At 40.9% G+C, this 23,015-nt stretch overlaps 3 protein-coding genes across 6 annotated transcripts; 1 reads left to right on the plus strand and 2 right to left on the minus strand.

The window, feature by feature from the left end:
- Positions 1 to 246: 246 nt before the first annotated feature.
- rps11 (ribosomal protein S11) lies at positions 247 to 2,538 on the minus strand. Of its 2 annotated transcripts, none has more exons than XM_020607428.1 (5): positions 2,444 to 2,538; positions 1,866 to 2,006; positions 1,570 to 1,645; positions 1,198 to 1,327; positions 247 to 448 (listed from the first exon to the last, which is right to left on the minus strand). In XM_020607428.1, the coding sequence occupies exons 1-5, from the start codon at positions 2,456 to 2,458 to the stop codon at positions 325 to 327; spliced, it is 486 nt and encodes a 161-aa protein (XP_020463084.1). In that variant the 5' UTR covers positions 2,459 to 2,538; the 3' UTR covers positions 247 to 324. The 2 variants fall into 2 exon arrangements, with proteins under 2 accessions (XP_020463084.1, XP_020463083.1); XM_020607427.1 differs by lacking the exon at positions 2,444 to 2,538 and adding an exon at positions 2,210 to 2,257.
- Positions 2,539 to 2,723: 185 nt separating this feature from the next.
- Positions 2,724 to 6,918, plus strand: LOC109964251 (apoptosis regulator BAX). Its single transcript, XM_020607426.1, has 6 exons — positions 2,724 to 2,926; positions 3,664 to 3,712; positions 3,807 to 3,965; positions 4,089 to 4,224; positions 6,233 to 6,337; positions 6,438 to 6,918. The coding sequence occupies exons 1-6, from the start codon at positions 2,896 to 2,898 to the stop codon at positions 6,534 to 6,536; spliced, it is 579 nt and encodes a 192-aa protein (XP_020463082.1). The 5' UTR covers positions 2,724 to 2,895; the 3' UTR covers positions 6,537 to 6,918.
- A 3,286-nt stretch (positions 6,919 to 10,204) lies between these two features.
- On the minus strand, positions 10,205 to 23,015 carry map3k14a (mitogen-activated protein kinase kinase kinase 14a). 3 transcript variants are annotated; one of them, XM_020607439.1, is made up of 16 exons: positions 22,931 to 23,015; positions 16,472 to 16,738; positions 16,306 to 16,387; positions 15,962 to 16,187; positions 15,222 to 15,614; positions 14,994 to 15,128; positions 14,761 to 14,890; positions 13,961 to 14,089; positions 12,473 to 12,577; positions 12,225 to 12,382; positions 11,953 to 12,103; positions 11,538 to 11,861; positions 11,350 to 11,459; positions 10,931 to 11,069; positions 10,723 to 10,823; positions 10,205 to 10,609 (listed from the first exon to the last, which is right to left on the minus strand). In XM_020607439.1, the coding sequence occupies exons 2-16, from the start codon at positions 16,722 to 16,724 to the stop codon at positions 10,448 to 10,450; spliced, it is 2,598 nt and encodes an 865-aa protein (XP_020463095.1). In that variant the 5' UTR covers positions 16,725 to 16,738; positions 22,931 to 23,015; the 3' UTR covers positions 10,205 to 10,447. The 3 variants fall into 3 exon arrangements, with proteins under 3 accessions (XP_020463095.1, XP_020463094.1, XP_020463096.1); XM_020607438.1 differs by lacking the exon at positions 22,931 to 23,015 and adding an exon at positions 22,682 to 22,775; XM_020607440.1 differs by lacking the exon at positions 22,931 to 23,015 and adding an exon at positions 20,139 to 20,432.

Genomic DNA, 23,015 nt, shown 5'->3' on the forward strand with positions numbered 1-23,015 from the left:
TGATTGTTGTGCTTTTTCCAGCATCATTTCTTAAAATTACTTTCATATGATGCCATCTATAACAATCTGTCACACACCATCTTGTAATATTTAGCATACCGCCACATTATGCACTAGCAAGACTTTGTGTAGCTGAAAAACAAAAGATGGCGAAGAGAACTGATGATGTGCGCGTATTATTTGGTTCCAAATCCAGAGGAGATGCAGTAAAACATTTTAGAATGAGAAAGACAAACTGCAAAAAACTAAACTTAAACAAGGTTTTCTTTATTTGACAGTGAGACAAGTTAGCCAAACGCAGCCATCCTGTTCATAGTCACACGCCTAAAACTTCTGGAACTGCTTCTTGGCTCCAGCAGCCTTTGTCACTTTCAGGACATTGAACCTCACGGTCTTGCTGAGGGGTCGGCACTCTCCTACGGTCACAATGTCTCCAACTGTGACGTCTCTGCAGAAAACACAAAACAAATATTAACATGTAGCTGGGGTCTCTCTGTTGAAGACCTAGCAGATAAAACAAAGCCTGTTGGAGAAGGAGCTGTAAATCCAAGCTGCATCAGTGTTTTGCCAAAGGCGATGTCGTCAGAGCTTCCTGAGCTTGGAAGACCATCGTGATAAAGAACATCATTTGCAGCAAAATATAGCCCGTTTTGGACATTGCTATCTTCAGAAATTTGTTAAAGCAGTGGCTTTGTCATTCAGACATACACCCTCCAGACACTTTATTAGGTACACCTGTACAAATGTATGCCATTGAGTTTAACACTTCCACCTTAACATCTGTGTTTATGAAGATCAAAATGCTCCAGTTTTTGGTGAAATTGTCATAAATGTATAAATTCAATGTTTATTATTGAGGTCATAGTTAAAGGTGTCGTTGTACTGGACTACATTTTATTTACAGGTGTCTATATTTTTGTCCTCCGTAGTTAGATACATGAGAATGTCGGAGTATTAGGAACATCTGAATATAATGTACTCCAGTACAATACCACCTTTTACTATGAGCTCAATAATAATTTGGCAGTCACAACTTATATGGAAAAGTGAACAAGGTGCTCATTCAGACATGAAACCAACATGTTCTGGTGCCATCAGGTTAATGGAAAGGAGTACATGTCTGACAAGGCTGATAATACTTTTGGGCAAGAATATCACATTACATTTGCTGTGACTGCTGAGACCCTAAGATGGTACCTGAAGCAAGGTGACAGATGCACAGAGAGGTTCTTGTGCCTTTTCTCAAAGCGGTTGTACTTGCGGATGTAATGCAGGTAGTCACGTCTGATAACGATGGTCCTCTGCATCTTCATTTTGGTGACCACACCTTCAGAACAGGCAGAATACACAGGTTTTACAGAAGGCATTAAAAACACCAGGAGGACTTGAGAGACTGCTCTTTCCAGTGTTGTCACTAGACTACATCAGTGTTGCCATTAGGCACTGTCGTCAGAACCCAGGGGGCTTGGAAGACCATCGTGAGAAAAACCATCATTTGCAGGACAGCGACCAAAAATAAAAGAGTCATTATGCCAATGAGCTAGTATTTAAGTTTGATGATCAACTGACCTGAGAGAATACGGCCACGGATGGAGACGTTTCCGGTGAAGGGGCATTTCTTGTCAATATAAGTGCCTTCAATAGCCTGGAGAAAATAGACAGTATTATTATTATTGCAACTTCATCACCCACAGCAATGAAATCATGTAATATTTTAACTTTTGTGGCTGCATCAGTTTAGCCAAAAGGCATTTCGTCAGTACCCTGCGGGCTTGGAAGACCATCGTGAGAAAATGCATCACTTGCAGCTTACAGTGAAGAACTTATTTCAACTAGTTTGAAGAGGTTTCCAGCCTATGTTTTACCTCTCTTGGGGTTTTGAAGCCCAGCCCAACACTCTTGTGGTAGCGGGGGAGCTTTTCTTTGCCCTCCTTGCCACCATCAGCGACCAGAACACGCTTCTTGTTCTGAAAGATGGTGGGCTGTTTCTGATAAGCCCTCTCAGTCTGTGGAAAAAAAAGACCAACACACACTTATCACTGCTTCCAAGTTTACTGCTTCAATATTCACTTCCTCTTACAAACAATTCGCATCGTCTTTCACTGACGAGATATCGTTAAGGTGAATTCGAGGTATTGTGTTCCGATGGGACTCGCCATCACTGGCATTACAGCTAAAATAAGACGTTGATGTAAATGGGTAACGTTACATTAGTGGCAGAAAAGGCTAACAGAGTTAGCATTCCGGGCAGTTTAGCGTTGCACGAGGGTACACAGATCGGTAACAAATATAAGGTGTAAAAGCCTGAGTGTGCCTTAAGATGGCTCAGCGTCACGTTTGTGGAGCACGTAATGACACTATCTTAATATAATCGTACCAGTGCGGGTAATAAAAAGTATATTTATATCGACTTAAATTCACCACGCCGTTTTTCTGTACATACTTGTGCATCCGCCATGTTTGCCTGCCGAGTCGTAAAGAGGCCTGAACATGCGCGTCACAGACGGAAGACAACGAGGGACAGGAAGTGACGTTTAAGAAAAGAAGCAGCTCAAAAAGTCAACACATATGTTTTTTTTTATTGTTTCACAATTTTTTTGATGCATCATACAATGTCAACACATTCTTTAAACCCTTCTTTGTTTATTAGCAGCCCAAGCTATCCCAAATCGTCGTCCATAAGTGGTGTAACAAGTGTGACGCTGCAGTGAAAAGGTTTGTAAAACATAGCCAAAAGTGAATGACTTCACTGCCGCGGATTTAACGTTATAAACATATCAGTCTCAGTCAAGAGTGGAATAACGGTATCTCTGATAATCATGCAGCCGCTCTCAGGCAAATACATGAAAATCACAGTATTGTACGGAAGTACAAGCTGTCCATAAAGAAAACAAGATGGCATCACGGCCGGTAGGAGGTGATCAAGGTAGTAGCTGGAATTAATAATGTTATAAAATGAATTTGAACGTGACAGTGTCGTAAACAGTTTGGTAAAGACAAATAATCCAACACTTTAACAGATAACCCTTGTTTTGTAGTTGTGGCATGTTTGTATGCTAGTACTGACATTAGCTGAACCGAGGTTAGCAAGATAGCTAAACGTTAGCCTTACGATAGCTAGCACTTACTCTGATAGCTAGCATTAGCTTGATAAGCAAGCGTTATCAACATAGCAAAAGACTACAACCTGTTACCTCCAAACTTTCAAAGACCCCCGTTTTCTCTGACACCACAGATACCCATTTTTATGTAACATTAGCCACAACATTGTCCAATTTCGGCAAATAAACGTTAACGTAAGCTAATTCATTTATTTAGCAACTAGCACTACGGATATTATGTGCTGCCTTTGCATACTGTAAATATATCTCAATGTGTTCTTGTACATAACGTTACGTACACATTGGATATAAAGAATTAAGCACAGCAGTACAAATAAATTCATTGGCAAAAATAGCTGAATTTCTGTAGCTGGGCTTAAACTAAATCAACTCAGTATAAAGTGTGGTTTTAGATCCAGATTGAAACAACAGTGAAGCTACAGTAATACTAGCGCATATTCTTAAAGATTTCTCAAATTTATTTCTAGCATGAGATAAATTACTGGCTGTAGAACACTTGTATTAGCATTTGGATGATTAAATACCAGCCTCTGTCTTTCAGAAAATACCAAAGACCAGATACTAGAATTAGGAGCTGTTTTGTTGAAAGAGTAAGTATATATGGTACACATTGCCTTCTCATTATTGAACTGGGCAAATAGTCATGTCATTCTTATTATTGTGTATCTGTGCACCCCTACGTAGTTTCATCTATGAGCGAGTTCAGCGGCATGGAGACAGCAATACTTTAGTGACCAGGGCACAGCTGGGTGGAGGGGAGCTGTGTGACCCAAACCACATGAAGCTTGCCCAGTGCCTGCAGCAGATTGGAGATGAGCTGGATGCAAATGTAGAGCTCCAAAGGTAGGCTACATGTCTGTGTATTTGTTTAAGCAAAATCAGAGCTCAGAGTATTATGAATGAATATGTTTTCCTAATAACTGTATAATTGGCCTGTTCCTAATCACTTCATGTTGTGTTCCTCAGGATGATAAATGACTCTTCACTTAGTCCCACAAAGGATATGTTTATGAAAGTTGCCTTCGAGATCTTCTCAGATGGAAAATTCAACTGGGGCAGGGTGGTTGCACTGTTCTACTTTGCCTGTCGGCTTGTCATCAAAGTGAGTTAAGATGCTCATTTGTAGATTATAAAAACAAAAAGTGAGACCTATCTGTCTGTGCAGATTCTCAGTCATCCAGGTCATAGTAAGCTGAAAAAACTTAAAAAAAAATCAACTGGACTAGGTTTCTAGGTTGAAGACGTTTCACCTCTCATCCAAGAGGCTTCATCAGTTCTGCCTGTCTGGTGTTGAGCTGGAGATACAGTCATGTGAAAAAATTAGGACACCCTTTGAAAGCATGTGTATTTTGTAACATGTTTTAATATATAGTTATTTAATCTCAATTTTAACAATACAGAGAGATTAAAGTAATACAACTAAACAAGTAAAACTGAAGAAAAGTCTTTTCAAGATCTTCTGTAAATGTAATTCTACAAAAATGCCTATTCCAACTGAGGAAAAAGTTAGCACACCCTCACATGTATGCCCTCTTAAAATGGCTCAAATCACACACAGGTATATCACACCAGGTGCACATAATTAGTAGATCGTTACTCAGCATTTTGAATGAGGCTTGCCCCATCTAAACCTCAAACATTTAGTTTGGTGTGCTCCTGACTGTTGAAGTGAGAGTGAGCACCATGGTGAGAGCAAAAGAGCTGTCAGAGGCCTTCAGAAAAAACATTGTAGCAGCCTATGAGTCTGGTAAAGGATTTAAAAAGATCTCAAAAGATTTTGAAATCAGCCATTCCACTGTCCGGAAGATAGTCTACAAGTGGAGGGCTTTCAAAACAACTGCCAACATGCCCAGGTCTGGTCGCCCCAGCAAGTTCACACCAAGAGCAGACCGCAAGATGCTAAAAGAGGTCTCCAAAAACCCTAAAATGTCATCTCGAGACCTACAGCAGGCTCTGGCTACTGTTGATGTAGAAGTGCATGCCTCTACAATCAGAAAGAGACTGCACAAGTTTAACTTGCATGGGAGGCGTGCAAGGAGGAAACCTTTGCTCTCTAAGAGAAACATCAAGGCCAGACTGACATTTACCAGAGAGAATGTTGACAAAGACCAGGACTTCTGGAATAATGTTCGTTGGACAGATGAGTCCAAAATTGAATTATTTGGACACCAGAGCAGAGGACATGTTTGGCGTAAACCAAACACAGCATTCCAGGAAAAGAACCTCATACCAACTGTGAAGCATGGAGGTGGAAGTGTCATGGTTTGGGGCTGCTTTGCTGCAGCAGGACCTGGTCAGCTCACCATCATAGAATCCACCATGAATTCTACTGTGTATCAGAAGGTGCTTGAAGAACATGTGAGACCATCGGTTAGAAAATTAAAGCTGAAGCGGAACTGGACCATGCAACATGACAATGACCCAAAACATACTAGTAAATCAACCAAAGACTGGCTGAAAAAGAAGAAATGGAGAGTCCTGGAATGGCAGAGTCAAAGTCCAGACCTGAATCCCATTGAGATGCTGTGGGGTGACTTGAAAAGGGCTGTACATGCAAGAAACCCCTCAAACATCTCACAGCTGAAACAATTCTGCATTGAGGAGTGGGATAAAATTCCCTCAGACCGATGTCAGAGACTATTAGATGGCTACAAGAACCGTCTCACTGCAGTTATTTCAGCCAAAGGAGGTAACACTAGCTATTAGGGGCTAGGGTGTGCTAACTTTTTCCTCAGTTGGAATAGGCATTTTATAGCCCAGTATCAGTGAGAGTCGTTACCTGTCTTTGAATCCTCCCCTGTGGACCGACGCCTATTGTCCTGGTGGGCATGTTTGGGCAGAGATCTCAAAACAGGATTGTAGATCTACAATCCTGTTTTGAGATCTCTGCCCAAACATGCCCACCAGGCTTTCAAAGGACTGAAACACCACTGAGGGAGATAAATATCTCTGGCTCAACACCAGTCAGGCAGAACTGATGAAGCCTCTTGAATGAGAGGTGAAACGTCTTCAACTTAGAAACCTAGTCCAGTTGATTTTTTTCTAAGTTTTTCAGCTGAGACCTGTCTGATTAAGAGTTTCTAAAGCAATTTCCATTCACACCTTTGCAGGCTCTTGTGAACAAAGTTCCTGATATCATCCGAACTATTATCAGCTGGACCATGGACTACCTCCGGGAACATGTGATCAACTGGATCAGGGAGCAAGGTGGCTGGGTAAGGAGCTAACTAACATGCAGATGGAACACATCAATTAGTAATCAAGCTTCTGCTCTTGATCCCTTGTAATAATATTATTTATTTATTATTTTACTAGGAGGGTATTCGTTCCTACTTTGGCACACCTACATGGCAGACAGTGGGGGTTTTCTTGGCTGGTGTTCTCACCACTGTTCTAGTCATTCGCAAGATGTGAGGGGTATGCAAAGAGCTGACAGGAGAAAGACAGGAGGATCTACAACTGAGGAAAATGGGAACATGAAAGAATTTATGAAGGACAACAGAAGTAATAGCACAGTGAACAGGTTGAACAGGACACAAAAGAACCACTCTCTTTCTGCCTCATGTCTAAGGATTGGGAGTCCACTTGAGTGTGTACGGTCATACCCATGATCCCTTTGCCACTGAGGAAGTGAGCGGTGCATGATGACATGCACATAAGCAGTGGAGGAGAGGATATCAGACTTGAACAGGCAACAGTAATTTATTTTTAACTTGGTACAGATTGAAAAAAAACCACTGCATTGTGTTTTCTGTTTGGAATGAAATCTTTTGATTAAATTAAGAGTTTCCTCTTCTTTTCATGGTAGTTTTTTGGTTCATTTAACTCACTTTTCTGATCTTCCCACTCTCTCCAAACATCTCATCGCGGTGTCTGTGGTTTCATGCTTAAAATTCCACCTTTATATGTATTTGTGAGTGTTTACTGGTGTAAATCTGTAATGAGCTGCTTAGCAGTGAGCGTGTTGGACAGTGGTCGTATCCCTTCATGTTAAAGAGATATTTTTCCAGTTATTTGATTTTCCAAGAGGGTGATGTATATGGGGAGAAAATCCACTTCGGATAATAACTATGTTTAAACAACCCCAAATAATTTTTCTTTTCCTCTCATGAATCCACACATCAGATTTATTTCAGTGGATAACAAAAGTGCCACAGCAGGGTCTTGTGTAACAAAACTGTTTACATTTAACACCAATCATTGCATGGTTCATAGGTTATGTGATTTCAAAAAGACTTGATCTAAATTCCTACAGTTAACATTCAGTCACATGCCCTCTTCAGGCATTTTTACCTTTATGTGACTCCCAACAACATAAACCCTGCCTATTATGTTTAATGTGTTGTGAATGGAGCCACAAGTCATGGACTGATGCTTCCTGTTCAGAAGAAGTTGCACTGCAGACAGAGAAAGCACTGGATTGCTCACAGATGCTTACCTCACTTTACACATATACAAAGTACTGTATTTTTACGTTATTCAAGCTACGATATAATTAGATGGCAAAAGGCTTTTTATACATTTTTCTTGTTTGTTAGTGCCTTGGTGTTTTTTTAAACTGAACTCACTTTGATATTCTCAGATTTTCACCTTTTGTATCACATTTGTAAAGCAAAAATTTGTTTCAATTCTTCCTGAAAATTTTGCAGTGACCTTTTATGTAAAAATATGGAAAATAAACCTTTTAACTGTTACTCTGGCTCTGGGTTTATATTAATTACTTTAGGGATACGGTTTATATTCAAGATGCTTATAGTGGTACCACTACAGAAATTTAAATTCAGACCCACTGGACTGCTGAGATTTATTGTATACTCCATATGTAATTAAAAATGTGTCTTAAATGTTCACACTGAATATTGCAATACCTGCACACCCAAGCTTTTGGTATTATTTTCACAAAGTGCAAAAGAAAAAAAAAAAAATGCAGTGAGGTTTTTAGAAAAATGGGCGGTGATTATTTAAAACTTTAATTCTTGGAAGCATTAATAGTCATAGCAATTTTTATGACCATATGGCAGTTGAATTATACATTGTGTTTTCTATATTTTGCAAGGCAGCAAAATATTTTGGATCTTTAAAATGGACAGGCTTCATTTGATCAACACTAATATTTACACTGTAATCTGCCCAGTAGATTTTCATAGTTCAAAACTGACCTATTAGTGGTACTAGAAGAAAGGTCATGGAGTCAACTGTAACCACTGAGAGTCAATATCTAGGCCTCATCAATATCCATTGTAAATGTCATGGAAATCCAGGCATTACAGTAACTTAGTGGTTTTTAACCTTTCAAGACTTGGTCATGGGCCAAGGCAACATTTTTATTGATGGTAACAAAACAGTAAAGGTCATCAAGTCACTTTCTGGGTACTAGGAATAGAAAGTGTTCAGCAGATGTACAGTGAGGAACAGAAGTATTTGAACACCCTGCGATTTTCCAAGTTCTCCCACTTAGAAATCATGGAGGGGTCTGAAATTCACATTGTAGGTGCATTCCCACTCAGAGAGACAGAATTAAAAAAAATTTTATGAAAGCACATTGTATGATTTTTAAAGAATTTATTTGTCTTGCACTGCTGAACATAAGTATTTGAACACCTGAGAAACAGCAAGAATTCTGGCTCTCAAAGACCTGTTACTGTGCCTTGAAAAAGTCCACCTCTACTCCACTCATTAATCTAAATTAGTAGCACCTGTCTGAGCTCTTTAAAGACACCTGTCCACCCCACAGTCAGTCAGACGCCGAATACTGCTATGGGCAAGAACAAAGAGCAATCAAAAGACACCAGAGACAAAACTGTGGACCTCCACAAGGCTGGAAAGGGCTACGGGGCAATTGCCAAGCAGCTTGGTGAAAATAGATCAACTGTTGGAGCAATTGTTAGAAAATGGAAAAGGCTAAAGACGACTGTCAGTCTCCCCCGGACTGGTGCGCCATGCAAGATCTCACCTCGTGGGGTATCACTGATGATAAGAAAGGTAAGGAATCAGCCCAGAACTACAAGGGAGAAGCTGGTCAATGACATGAAGAGACCACATGACTTTCTCCCATGCCTCCTCTGGATCATCCAGATGGTCTTTGGCAAACTTCAGACGGGCCTGGACATGTGATGACTTGAGCAGGGGAACCTTCTGTGCAATGCATGATTTGAAACCATGACAGCGTAGTGTTCTACCGACAGAACTGTGGTCCCAGCTCTCTTCATGTCATTGACCAGCTCCTCCCTATCGTTCTGGGCTGATTCCTCACCTTTCTTATAATCAGTGATACCTCACGAGGTGAGCTCTTGCATGGCGTCCCAGTCCGAGGGAGACTGACAGTCGTCTTTAGCCTCTTCCATTTTCTAACAATTGCTCCAACAGTTGATCTATTTTCACCAAGCTGCTTGGCAATTGCCCTGTAGCCCTTTCCAGCCTTGTGGAGGTCCACAATTTTGTCTCTGGTGTCTTTTGACAGCTCTTTGGTCTTGCCCATGGTAGTAGTTGGCGTCTGACTGACTGTGGGGTGGACAGGTGTCTTTAAAGAGCTCAGACAGGTGCTACTAATTTAGATTAATGAGTGGAGTAGAGGTGGACTTTTTCAAGGCACAGTAACAGGTCTTTGAGAGCCAGAATTCTTGCTGTTTCTCAGGTGTTCAAATACTTATGTTCAGCAGTGCAAGACAAATAAATTCTTTAAAAATCATACAATGTGATTTCCTAAAATTTTTTTTAATTCTGTCTCTCTGAGTGGGAATGCACCTACAATGTGAATTTCAGACCCCTCCATGATTTCTAAGTGGGAGAACTTGGAAAATCGCAGGGTGTTCAAATACTTCTGTTCCTCACTGTATGTGCAGAACACCTGTTTGAATAAGATCACCATCTTACCAGAGGTGGAGAACAAACCTGATTTACACAGCTTTCATACACAGACAGCCTAAAACACATTCAAACTGCAGCCTAGAAATGGTAATTACATGTCTAACTTCATATGATGTTATTAGGAATGATGTTCATACTCAACTATCACTATGGTATTACAGATTAGATTGTGAATGATATAAATAGGTGAGGTCAGTAATGTAGCACACTGTAGTTCACCAAACTGTTTATTGACTCCTATGAGAGGAAATATGTAAACATTACAGTAAGCTCAATGGTTTGTCATAAGCGCTTAATTGACCAAAAGCCAAACAACAATTTCCTATTAAGGCATTTAAAACAACAAAGGCAGTTCACAGATTAAAAAAATGGTCCTCATACAGCAAGACAAATGAAAAGTACACATTTTTAATGATCAAGATGACACTGGGGCCGATGGAACGATGTAGCTGTGGGCTCTATCTCGTTTCCAGCACCCCATCTCTGATTCTCCACCTCCAGCCAGGACTGAAGTCTGGAGCAGGAACACAGCAGAGCTCCAGACCAGACTCCTGCACCTCTTCATCGTGAGCAATCTGCTGGCCCTGTTGGGTCTCCAGAGTGAAAACCCTCTTAGATATCTAAAAAGGAGAGACACATAACATTTAAACAATCTCGCTCTTTCCAAACACTGAAAGAGTTAAACATGAATTGCCATCTTGATACAGTAGCATATGATGCAGTTAGCCCTGACCTGGTCACTGATTCCAGTGGCGATGTGGCCAATTTTCACCCGGCGTGTCTCTCTGATCCGGATGCTTCTCCTCCTGAAGTCTCTGATGCACACATCCACCCCTGAGCCAGTCATAGACACATGATGTAAGGGAAATGGCATCACATGTTACAGTGTGGTACTATATTAAACAGATTAAGAGAGAGCCACAAATCATTTTTAGTGTTACCTTCAAAACAACAGGGTGGTGGTAGCTGTGTGTGACTGAGCAAATCCATACCGACGACTTGCACATCTGGCTGACTGTTGCAGGAGAAGACACCGGAGCTGTAGTCATCTCCTGGGCTCAGGGACCAGCGGCCAGAGTCCTGGGATACATTTAAAAAAGAAGAAACACAAAAACAGTAGGGCTGTTAATACTTCAGTCAAAACTGATGAAAACTAAATAAACTCTGTTTACATGAAAAAATCTTGATGCTTTGAACAAGTCAAACTGCTCAAATTTTCATTCTCAATCAAAAAATTATCATATAATGTCATTACAATAAAAACACCTTATTTATCAGTGATCAAGATCTCTCCAATCATTAACGTTCTGCTTACTGTGATGCTAATTAGAGCTGTACTTTGTTGGGTATTTTGGATTACCTTTTTGTCCCAAGGTTCCCAATTGGAATATGGATCACTGCTGAGACAAGACAAGAGCTGCTCCTGCATCTCAGCAGACTGAGGCTGGGACAGACTGCTCAGGTAGAAATCTGCAAATAACAGTGAGCCGAGTTCAATACCCTCGACTGGGCATAGGAAAATAAACACAACCTTCAAAGAAACTTCACCTCGCTCCAGCTTCTGTAGCTCAAGTTCAGGCACAGTGGAGATATTGTTGCCCTTGTTGTGATTTGGCTCGGAGCTCAGGGTTTGTAGACAGAAAGGTGAGCCTCGCTTTGGCTCATGACAATCAGCCTCCTGGTCTTCATCACAGTTATATGGTTGTTCTGTCCTCCTACCTGGTGTGATCACTTTCTCAACATACTCTTGATGTTCCTCCTCGCCCTCATATTCAACATTACTACTGGTGAGCCATAGGGAGTCTGGAGGTTTGTTGGCAATGTACAGCGGCTCTGTGTAGGGCCCCTTAACTGGGCTGGTGAGCCCTCCAACTGCAATCACACAAACACAGTAACTTACACTGTAGATGAAGATGTAATTTCAACTGGGGGCAGCAAAGACATACCCCTCATTTTTACTTACTTTCTTTCAGGGCTCTGTCAGTTTTTTCTTTCAGGGCAGATGCTGATGCTCTCTTGACTGGATCTTTCTGGAGACCTGCTTTTATTATTTCAGCCGTGAGAGAGCTACAGTCAGGTGGGATCTCTCTCAGAGGCGGTGGCTCATTAGCAATCTGTAACCATCACAAAAAGTGGACTTGGTCAAGGGGTCTGATGTGAATATTGTGAAGAGCAGACTGAACATTTGTGATGAAACAGCACACTGTAGTGTCCATATGTTGCTGTGAAAGATACCTTCAGGTAAAGTCTACAGGTGTAGTATCTTGTCCAAGGCTGACACCCATTGAGCATGTGCAGTAGCATACAGCAGCTGCTCCACACATCTGCTTTGGCTCCGCGGGGTTCCCCTTTTACAATCTCAGGTGCCAGATGGGTCTCTGTTCCCTTCAGATCTATATTGAATTACATTGGAAAAATATTGAATTAAGACATAAAAGTGAGTAAATTGCACACCGTCTCAAATAAAGATACACAACATTTACCTTTGGACCCACTGAGGCTCTGCCCCTGATTGTCGATTCTCTCCGCATGTCCAAAGTCACACAGAAAGGTGTCTCTACCGTCCTCTGACAGCAACACATTGTCAGCTGTGGGGAAACAAGCAGCAGTCTCCACTGAACACTTAGGGCAACATTTGATGTTTTTAATGTGTGAGCTATAAATAAAATGGCCTGAATAGTGTTGACACAGTTTAGTGCCCTCAATGGCACTTGGTTGATTTCAGTGACTTGTGTTATGTCATTTACAGCATGGATGACATAATTAGAAACAAGGCAGGTGCACAGACATAAAAGTCTACAGACAAAGGAGCAAAATAAAAGAGAAAAAGAAATCTCTGAGGGACAACAGTTGCTGAAAACATTTTAATGTGGAATGAATGTGGAGAGTAGTAGCAAAGAAGCAGCAGATACATAGATTTGTGTTACTTCCTTGATTTTCTTGAGGCATTACAGGCACCAGGTGGCGCCTGAGTTGCAACAGCACAATTGTTTTTCTGTTTTGTTTTTTTTTGCCCTCAGCTTTTGTCTGTTTCATGTTCTTCCTCTAACTTAGCTCCCCTTCTGTTTTTGTTTCCTTCTTTCTTTAATACTTCATCTTCTGCCTTTCTTCTGTCTTTTTCTCTTGTTGTTCTCTCAACTACTTCCTGCTCCTCTTCCCACCAGCTCAACCCTCCCCCCTGTTTCGTTCTCCCTTCTTTCTTGATCTCCTGATTCTGTGCACATGCGCTGTTTCTAAAAAGCAGCGGTGAGTCATACTGTGGGAAATTCCCAGCCCGTAGTCTTCTCTGTGGTAGTCTGGTTTCACAACACAGGTGCTGCAGATCAAATCTAGACTGCATCTATGACACTTGTGTTCCGCACAACAGCTGCACAAAGGCACAAAGTCCTCTGATGAAAACTAATTAAAAATCTAAAACTCAGTATAATTTTGTTTTCCACTAGGTACCACAACAAGTCAATATCAAGCTGACACAATGCCAATATCTGAAGTCTGTGTGATTACAGAGGAAATCTGGTGCAATTTAGTTGTTGCTTTCTCTGTCTAAACATTTATATTTTAGATAATTTATGGTTCTAGAAGCAGCGGGCTGAATAAAAACAACATTCACAAAGTAAAATCACCACTGCATGTTGCATTTCAGAAAATCTTCTGTTGCACCACGCAAAAATATTCTACATAAGAAACACTGACAATGATTTAAATACTTTTGAAAACCTGTCTTTTAAACATATCAGTCTTGAATGATGATGGTTAATTTGAGGTTAAACCTACAATACTGTAGATGTCTTTCTACTGTATGTCTGTATATATTTATGAATCTGTTTCAGGCATTTTAGAGGTACTCACATGTCAAACATCAGTAATTATGTGCCTAAAGGATTCACTTTTAAGGGATCAAATCACACATCAATGGTATCGCCATTTGTGTTTTGACTATTTGTGAAGAAGAAATACTTTGTATAACATACCTTTAATATCTAGATGCACCACTTTTTTCTTTACCAAGTACTCCAGCGCTGTTAAGACTTGTGACTGGTAGTGGAGACTTAGATCCTCTGGCAGCCGACCACGCTCCACTATCAACTGGCCCAGGGAGCCTGAAATAACAGATATGATCAGGCCTTGTTAATATTTACCAGTTCACAGCATCTGATTCAACTGTTTCTTCTGCTATTATGGTCTGTGAAGAAGTGTTTTGGAGCAGTTGACAAAGGAAAAGTGTGAGGTATGTTGTGTTATTGAGGAGGCCATCTCACACCATAGATGTTTGGTGTAATTTGGACTGCAATACAAAACACCACGACAGTCATCTCTAGCATCCCAGAATCACCCACTTTCACATCTCAACACCAATCACATCTGTTTTTCAGTACACTTGAACTCTGTTAGCACGGGCAGCACGGTGGCGCAGTGGTTAGCACTGTTGTCTCACAGCAAGAGGGTTCTGGGCCCGGGCCCCACCCGGGACCTTTCTGTGTGGAGTTTGCATGTTCTCCCCGTGCTTGCGTGGGTTCTCTCCGGGTACTCCGGCTTCCTCCCACAGTCCAAAGACATGCAGCTTAGGTTGATTGGTGTCTCTAAATTGCCCATAGGAGTGTGTGTGTGTGCGTGCGTATGGTTGTTCGTCACAGTGCATCTACTGTTCATGTGTCTGTCCTTAGTTCATCACATCCCATGCAACCATTTTAAACCTCATTCCCCATCAACAGCAGCAGTGAGTATTGTCAGAAGGTGCTGAGTGTAAAAGGCAGAAATGAGGCTTGTTTACCAGATTTGAGGTCCATCAAAAGGACAACATTAGGTCCCTCTCTGACCACTCCGAAGAGTTCCACCACATAAGGAGATCTGAGGGCACTCCACGCACCCACCTCCTCACTGGTGAACCTCTCCAGTGGCATCTGTCAGAAAACAATGGAAACAATGATTAATCAATGACACAGAGCACATTTTTTAAAGTGGGCATTAGAAAATAAAAACAGAGAATGCTGTGCAATGTGTTACCTTTTTGACAGCAAATTTGAAGCCTGTGTTGACATCTTGAGCACTGTGTACTTCGCCATAGGAGCCTTCCTTGATAAACCGTGTAAGGACGTACTCCCTCCCTTCCTTGTATTCAGAGTCCACAGGCTGAATTTTCTTTTAAGAAAAGAGAGGAACAGGTAAGCTTGGTTGCACTGCATTGTAAACAAACAGAAGACAGGAAGTAGACTGAAGTAAAGCAGAACATACTTCATTGTAAAAGATTATTCCCTCATTGCTGAAAGAATCAGCTGCTGAGAGCTCATCTTCCTCTTCTCTTGCATCCCTCTCTACATCTTTGAAAAAGGGCCCTGCGTAGCAAGGGTCCCCCTGACTGACGCTGCCCCTGAGGCCAGCAAGAGCCAGCGAGCAGTCTCCCAGACTGCTGTGGGAGTCTGAGTCGCTGTCCTGCTCATAGGAATGGGGATTGGAGAAGTAGCTGCAGACTCCCAGTGGCCTCCAGTTCAGAGGAGAGCAGCTGGAGCGTGTGTTGCAGATCTGCTGACTGCAGAGAAGAGGCCCTCTGTCCTGCTCCTCTGAGCTCTCAGTGCTGCTACAACAAGAAGTACTGAGGCTGCTTCTCCCTCCAAGAGACAACTCCTCCTAAGGAGACAAACAGACAGTGTGGTTGATCAGATTACATGGTGTTTACATTCTCAGGTAAGCTTGCTCAGGGGCTGGACGTTCAAGGCCGTGAGAGGCAGCTTTGTCTGAATTCAGTGACTCACTTCCACAAAACAGGAAAGCTGGGGTGTTGCATGGGAATATCTAAAGACTAAGCCTCCGGCTGCCAAAGAATGTTTGAATTTATCCTTGAAGATGATTAACAAGGAAAACACTGCAAGCACTTTCAAGAATACAGGAGTATATTATGTCAGCATACTTCTGAATGGCCTTTTCAATAGCTTTTTTACATGTGAGGCTCAAAATAAAAAAAATCTAGTTCTCACCTGGATCTGGACCAGAGAACTTCCACTCTCCTGTTCAGGAACTGTTCCAGAAGGAATACGATGTCTGTGTCGCCGCTTCCCTTTCTTCTTCTCCTGTTTTTTCTTCCCCTTACGCTTCTGTCTCCTCCTAGTCTTCTTCCTGGGGGTGAGCAATGCTGATGAGCTGCTCAGCTCCTGGATGGAGGCTGTGGTTGGGCACGCCACGTTGTTGCGCTCTGAGGAAAGACTGATGGAGAAGTATGGCAACGAGATGAAATCCAAGCATGGTCTTAAACAGTTCAGCATAACCTGTGTATGCAAATATGAGGTATGAAATGCAGGCAATGACAAAGGAAATGTCATACCTGCTGGTGAAGCAGTTGGGAGAGGGAACAAAGGACCGTTCAGAACAAGATGGACTAAACTCCTGGGAGTCCTGGCTTTCACCTGATGAGAGCACAGTGTTAAATTCTGTCTTCGCACAATTATTTATTATATATATAAAAAAAGCAATCTAAAAGACATATTTACATTCAGCCTGAGCAATGAAGGTTGAGGTCTTCACTGGCCTTTCTCCCACTTGCTCTGCAGTTCCATGTGTCAGAACTTTTGTTATGTAGATGTTACATTGTGCAAAGCCCATTTTACTATCCTTTCCCTCCTCTTCTTCCTCCTCCGTCTCCTGGTCAGCGACTGAGCAAGATGGGTATGACCCCTTCAGCTCAGCCTGCGCTGACCCAGAGAATGGTGCTGTTGAGTTGAATATCCTCTGCCTCACCGCCATTTCATCTGCTGGATCTAGAAAAAAGAATTTCACAAGCAACTTATATATGTCTTTCCTCTACAACTGCATCCTAGTTGCCATACTGGCTGTGTTGTGTGCCACGCTAAAGAATAAAAACAACACTATAATTGAGATGAAATTATCCTACCGATTATTTTCCTGATTTATCATCATCATCCAGCAAGCAGTCCAAAACCCAATGGCACTCAGTTTACCATCACATACAGTCATGGCCAAAAATACTGGCACCCCTGCATTTCTGTCAGATAACACACCACTTCTCTTAGAAAATTTTTGCAATCAAATTCTTTGGTATTGTCATGGTTTTTTCTTTTGTGTACATTGGAACAACACAAAAAGGCATTAGAAAAAAGCCATGTCTGATCCATTCCACACAGAACTCCAAACATGGACTGGATAGAATTATTGACACCTTTTTGAAATATTCAGAAATAGTTGTATTTCAAGCAGGTGATGCTCCTTTAATTTGTGGTGAAACTCACCTGTAGCAACCAACAGGTGCTGGAAACATAGAAATTACACTGGCAACCAGTTAAAATGGAGAAAAGTTGACTCAACCTTTGTGTTGTGTGGACCACCTTGAGAATGAAGAAAAGAAAGAAGAGCAAAGGATTGTCTGAGGATGTGAAAACCACAATAGTGGAAAATCCTGGCCAATCTCAAGGCTACAAGTCCGTCTCCAGAGATCTGGCTGGTCCTGTGTCCACTGTGTGCAACATGGTCAAGAAGATTACTGCCCATGGTGCTGGAGCTAATCTTCCTGGACGTGGACGAAAGAGAAAAATAGATGATGGATTGTTCCAATGGTGGATAAAGAACCGTGGATCAACTTCCAAACAAATTCAAGGTGACCTGCAGGCACAGGGTGCAACAGTGTCAGCTCACACTATCAGTCATCATTTGAATGACAGGGATGCTATGGTAGGAGACCCAGGGGGGACCCCACTGCTGACACAGAAACATAAAAAAGCCAGAGTGGAGTTTGCCAAAACTTACCTGAAGAAGCCACAGTTCTTCTGGGAGAACGTCCTGTGGACAGATGAGACTAAAATAGAGCTTTTTGGTCGAGCACGTCATTCTACTGTTTTCAGAAAACTAAGTGATGCCTTCAAAGAAAAGTACATGGTCCCTACAGTCAAACACGGTGAAGCTTCACTGATGTGTTGGGGCTGCTTTGCTGCTTCAGGCACTGGATGTCTTAACTGTGTGTATGGCATTATGAAATGTGAAGACTACCAATGAATTCTGGGGCACATTGTAAGGCCAGTGTCAGAACATTGGGTCCCCGTCAAAGGTCCTGGGTCTTAGCATAAGTTGATCCTAATGCTTACAGCAGGACAATGACCCAAAGCAGAGTTCAAATAGCACCAGAAATGGTTTCAGACAAGGTGCTGGAGAGTTCAGAAGTAGCCGGCAATGAGTCTATGGAGAGATCTAAAAACAAAAGCTGGGAGAAGTAACTCTTCAAATCTGAGAGACCTGGAGCAGTTGGCAAAAGAAGAGTGGTCCAAAATTCCAGTAGCGAGGTAGAAGAAACTCACTGATGGTTACAGGAAGCGACTGATTTCAGTTATTTTGTCCAAAGGGTGTGCTACCAAATATTAAGTTGAGGGTGTTAGTAATTCTGTCAAGTCCATTTTTAGAGTTCTGTGTGGAAAGGATCAGGTTTGTATTTTTTTCTCAGCTGTTTTTGTGCTGTTAAAATGCAAACAAAAGAAATAAACATTAGAATACCAAAGAACTTGTGATTGCAGTGCGTTATCTGACAGAAATACGTGGGTGCTAATATCATTGGTACAACAAAGAAAACATAAATGATTTGAAAAATCAGAACCAGCAAATGTTTGGTCTTTTGCTTTAACTGATTTTGATAGTTGCCAAGTGTCAACAGGTTTTTACATCAAAACCGATTTAGTTGAACGTGTTAACAAAAAATGTCATTGCTTCATGTTTATGTGGTAAATCACATGGTTGCTGCCTATTCTCAGCAGTGAGTGACCTTTACAAATGTTGTGAAGTTTGTGTGAGCAAAAATTGTGTTTCCATAATGGAACAAATGACATTTCTGCTATCTGCTAATGTGAGTGTTCAAGTGCCTCAAAGAAAAAAAAAAAGCATATTGACAACCAAATTATAGATAATCTTATTTCCAAGCTAAAAAATCTGCTATTTAGCTTTTAACATTATTTTTTAAGGATATTTGGCAAATACCATCAGGCCTAAGACGTTAATATTGGTATTTCCTGAATAACCAACTTTATAGTTGAAGAAGCAGAAGAATTCACAAACTTGATTCAACTTAAGATCTTTACTCTTGTCAATCATGGTTCCCATTGGTGTGAGTGGTAGGGTGGCCGCATGTGTGAGAACTGAAGAATGGGTAAATATACTGTAAAGTGCTTTGAGCAAGCATAATGCATAAATAGACAAAGAAGTGCTATATAAGTGTAAGACGTTTTCACCAAAACATCCTGTCAAATCCCATTCAGCAATGACAGGTTTTATACTTTGGTTAAGAACATATTAATCCGTGCTTCCTTATAGCTTATTTAAACTTGACTGTGCCCTGTCAATTAAGAAGCACAATGATCACTTGAACATTAAAATGAACTGAAATATGAAAGTTTGCGGTCAGCAGATGAGACAGGAAATTCAACCCTGGCCTTGTTTTCACAGTTGCAACTATGTCGTTAAGTGCAAGTACTCAGTTTCAGTGAGAAGTCAACCACAGTGTATTAGGCAAGGCCAGGCTGAATTTCCAGTCAAGAGCTGCATGATGCCCATGACTTGGATGTTATGATCAGAAAAACATTGCAAAATCTGAACAGTGAGACACACTGCTCACAGCTCAGCCCTGGGTATATGTATTAAATGCAGTTTCAAAGATACAAATTGAGGACTAGAACTAAAGCTGCAGGATGATGCATCAGCATATTCCTGTCAGCTTTTGGCTCTTTCGGCACATTTACATACAGTATACCACAGATATTCTAGAGGGAAGTCCAACATCTTGACTAAAACAACCGCATAACGCCAACAAATATTAATCCAGTAATTTTTGCTTTTTCTTGCTCTTGACAATACTAACACAAGCAATAGTACAAATAAAAACTGACATCAAACCGTGGTCACATTTCAGTCAAAGCTGTTTAAGTTTAGTCATTACCTTGTGTGCCAGTTTCATGCACTGCAAGATTAGCTATCTAAAACGAAGTAATTCAACTGTCACTTCCTCCTTAAGATGCTGCACCGGTGCTCTGAAAGCACCGCACCGCACAGCACCACACCCCAATGAATTTACGTGGAAAGGAAACAAAGAAAAACTCTCTGTAATAAACACAACCACAAAAACAACTCTTTGTGTGTGTGAAGACAAAGGGCGTGTAGACATACCAGTAGATGCCAATCTGAACTGCAATCTCACTCCTGCGTATCCTCCCTGAATAACCTGTCATCTGAATTAGACTAGGTGCTACATTTGTCTTGTTTGTCCTCTTATCCTCACCAGCATGTCAGCTCAGTCTCTGCCGTTCTACTCGGCTGATGCTGGCTCTCATCCAGCTAGGGGGAGGAGCTGGCTGACACTGACTTATGGGAAATGCATCTCCACTTCCCCATATTCCTTCCACCCCCCTCTTTGCTCCCTCCAACAGGGATAGCTTATTTCTTCTTCCCTCTAACTAGAGGATAACATGTTTGATTTTGCTTTTGATGATCAACTATGGACAGTGGTAAAAGCAGAACATTAGTTCCACACATCCAAAGTTGTCTGATTTTTTTATGCTAAGAAGGAAAGATAAATATGATTATTACACATTATCATCAAAGTAAAATAAAAAAAAATAGAATATGGACAAATAAGATGTTTGCTAATTAAGTATGCCAAAACCATGTACACTTACACTTATGTATAAATTCAGATATCTTTATGATTGAGGTCATAGTAAAAGGTGGTGTCATACTGGACTACAGTGTATTCAGAGGTGTTCCTAACATTCTGACCCTCTCGTGTATCCAGCTGGGGAAGACAAAACTATAGAGACACCACTGAATATAATGTAGTCAGTGTATTTCCTTACTGATCTGGCAATTTTCCAAAATAACAGTTTGGTACAGAGAGCTTAAACAATTTGTCAATAAATCAATTTGGAGAACAACAGAAAGCTTCTCAAATGCCACTCACAAGTTCCTGGAGCCCAAGGTGACATCTACACATTGGTTGTTTTGCCTAAACGACAGCCCTAAACCCAAAGATATTCAATTTACAGTGATATATTGCAACAACCTTGCCTCTTGGTTTCATATCTAATAACCTTGTAACTGAGAGTAAACACACAATTGCTTTTAATTTTAAAGTACAATCCATTATAATATAGTTTTGCAGATAAATTCTGAGGTAAGCGCCACAGTTGAGCTGTTCTGCTGTACTCCCACACAGATTAAAGAAATTCCAAAGTCTTAAGTAAGGACAGTGAACAGAAACACAACCTGAAGTCGGTCACAGAATACACACAGCTGAGCATTCCTTAAGGAAAGAGCTGGCTGCTTCTCCAGAAAATGTCATGCACTATAAGAACATTAGAGAAAACTGCATGTTATGATTGCATGCATTAATCGCACCATTCAGTTACACCCCTCTGTGTGTCTCAACAACTTCCCTTTTCCTTCTCAGTGTTAACTGCAATGAAGAGGAGGTGCAATTGCAGTAAATAACAAAAACATAACTCGAGCACCAATGGATATGCTTTATGGACTTTGTTCCCTCTCAGGAGGTTCTGTGAATTAATTGTAGGGTTTTCCAAAATGGCAGTTATGAAGTAGGTCAGACAATGTAGCTGAAAATACAAAATGATCTCACTTGTTCATGTTGCTGCTTTTCTACATTTTATATCATTATAAACTGAATATCTTTAGGTTTTGGATTGTTGGTCAGACAAAACCAGAAGTCTGAAGACATCACATTGAACTCTGGTATAATTGTTGTAATTAGTTGTTAAAATGGACTAAAATGATTACCAAATTGCTGCCAATAAATTTTTCTGTCAATTAACTGACTAATCTTAGCAGCTCTACGTGAGTGTTGTTCAAATCCAAGGCAGTAATGTAAGCAATCACACTGTGGTATGATTTGAATGCAACACATATAACTTGACATCTATGTAGCATGTGTATTATACATACTATAGCCCAATACAGCTGTGTAATGGACACCGCTATAGTGTGCAGGAGTGGGAGCCTTCGTTTTATTAGGACAATAGTTTTTTTTCTCTCTTCTCAGAAGAAAGGAGAAGGGCCATTTGCACTGACTGAAAACCAATGGTTTCTCATTCAAGGATGGACTCAGTCCAGGGCTGCTTAGCTGTAAATGCAGGCCAGAGCTCGGCTCTGGGCCAGAGAGTGCAGTGTGGAGAAGCATCAGATAGTGGGCTCAATATACATCACTATAGGCTACCTCAATGCTGACTTATAAACCATTAAACCTGGTAGATATGAGCTTATAATAATATCATAATTAACATTTTAGACAGATTGTCATGGGAAAAGGCTCAACATATCGATAATGGACAACAAAAAATGTACACAAAAGCAATGGGGACTCCTAGTCATATGTATCATTGCTCTGAATTTACTTCTTGGACACAATGACGTTTAACATTTTCGGATTGTAATATCTGTATTCTGTTTCTTAAGGTTAATATAAATGGTCGTGTAATAATGCTTGTTGACAAACAAAAGCATCCAGTAAAACTGAAAAAGTGTCAACAACTGGCTTCAATAGGCGTAACGTTATGTGCGGGTCTTAATGTTTGGTGACATCATGTAACATTAAAGCCAAACTTACAATTCCGCAGCCTAAGATCCCTACAATATATCGTTCAACTATTTGTTGTTATAGATATCGTCACAAATCTAGTTAATTATACTTATATATCTACCTTTAGCTGCATCGACACAGTTCAGCGCTCTCAGTTTACTGACATAATAACTTCCTTCTAGCCGCATTCGCCGCCATTTCACATTAAACTTTGCCCGAAATATTTTACTCTTTGTTGAGAAATCGGAGATTTGAAATGAGAAATGGTTGTCTCGAAAGACAGCAGAAAATGTGCAGTCAAAAATATTTACACTTTTTAAAGAAATGTAATGTAATTTAATGATAAATATACAGTAGATTCTTCACTTACCGAATTTTCTGTTAGTAGGCGTCGGCGATAGACCAGTCTAGCTAAAACAGTTTCCGGTTGTAAATTTCAAGGTAGATAACATGTT

This window comes from Monopterus albus, unplaced genomic scaffold (assembly GCF_001952655.1).
Source record: "Monopterus albus unplaced genomic scaffold, M_albus_1.0 scaffold85.1, whole genome shotgun sequence".
In the NCBI taxonomy this organism is placed as follows: domain Eukaryota; kingdom Metazoa; phylum Chordata; class Actinopteri; order Synbranchiformes; family Synbranchidae; genus Monopterus; species Monopterus albus.

Bases quoted from the DNA above. Each gene is read 5' to 3' on its own strand.
- map3k14a (XM_020607438.1), bottom strand. From the start codon at position 22,748: ATGCGGCTAGAAGGAAGTTATTATGTCAGTAAACTGAGAGCGCTGAAC. The intron at 16,739-22,681 runs GTAGATATATAA...TCTTTTTTCTAG, and splicing joins CTGTGTCGATGCAGCTAAAG to ATCCAGCAGATGAAATGGCG. The intron at 15,129-15,221 runs GTATGTTCTGCT...TTTTCTTAAAAG, and splicing joins GAATAATCTTTTACAATGAA to AAAATTCAGCCTGTGGACTC.
- LOC109964251 (XM_020607426.1), top strand. From the start codon at position 2,896: ATGGCATCACGGCCGGTAGGAGGTGATCAAG. The intron at 2,927-3,663 runs GTAGTAGCTGGA...TCTGTCTTTCAG, and splicing joins GCCGGTAGGAGGTGATCAAG to AAAATACCAAAGACCAGATA. The intron at 6,338-6,437 runs GTAAGGAGCTAA...TTATTTTACTAG, and splicing joins TCAGGGAGCAAGGTGGCTGG to GAGGGTATTCGTTCCTACTT.
- rps11 (XM_020607427.1), bottom strand. From the start codon at position 2,242: ATGCTAACTCTGTTAGCCTTTTCTGCCACTAAT. The intron at 1,646-1,865 runs GTAAAACATAGG...TATTTTCTCCAG, and splicing joins GCTTCAAAACCCCAAGAGAG to GCTATTGAAGGCACTTATAT. The intron at 1,328-1,569 runs GTCAGTTGATCA...CCTGTTCTGAAG, and splicing joins CCGTGGCCGTATTCTCTCAG to GTGTGGTCACCAAAATGAAG.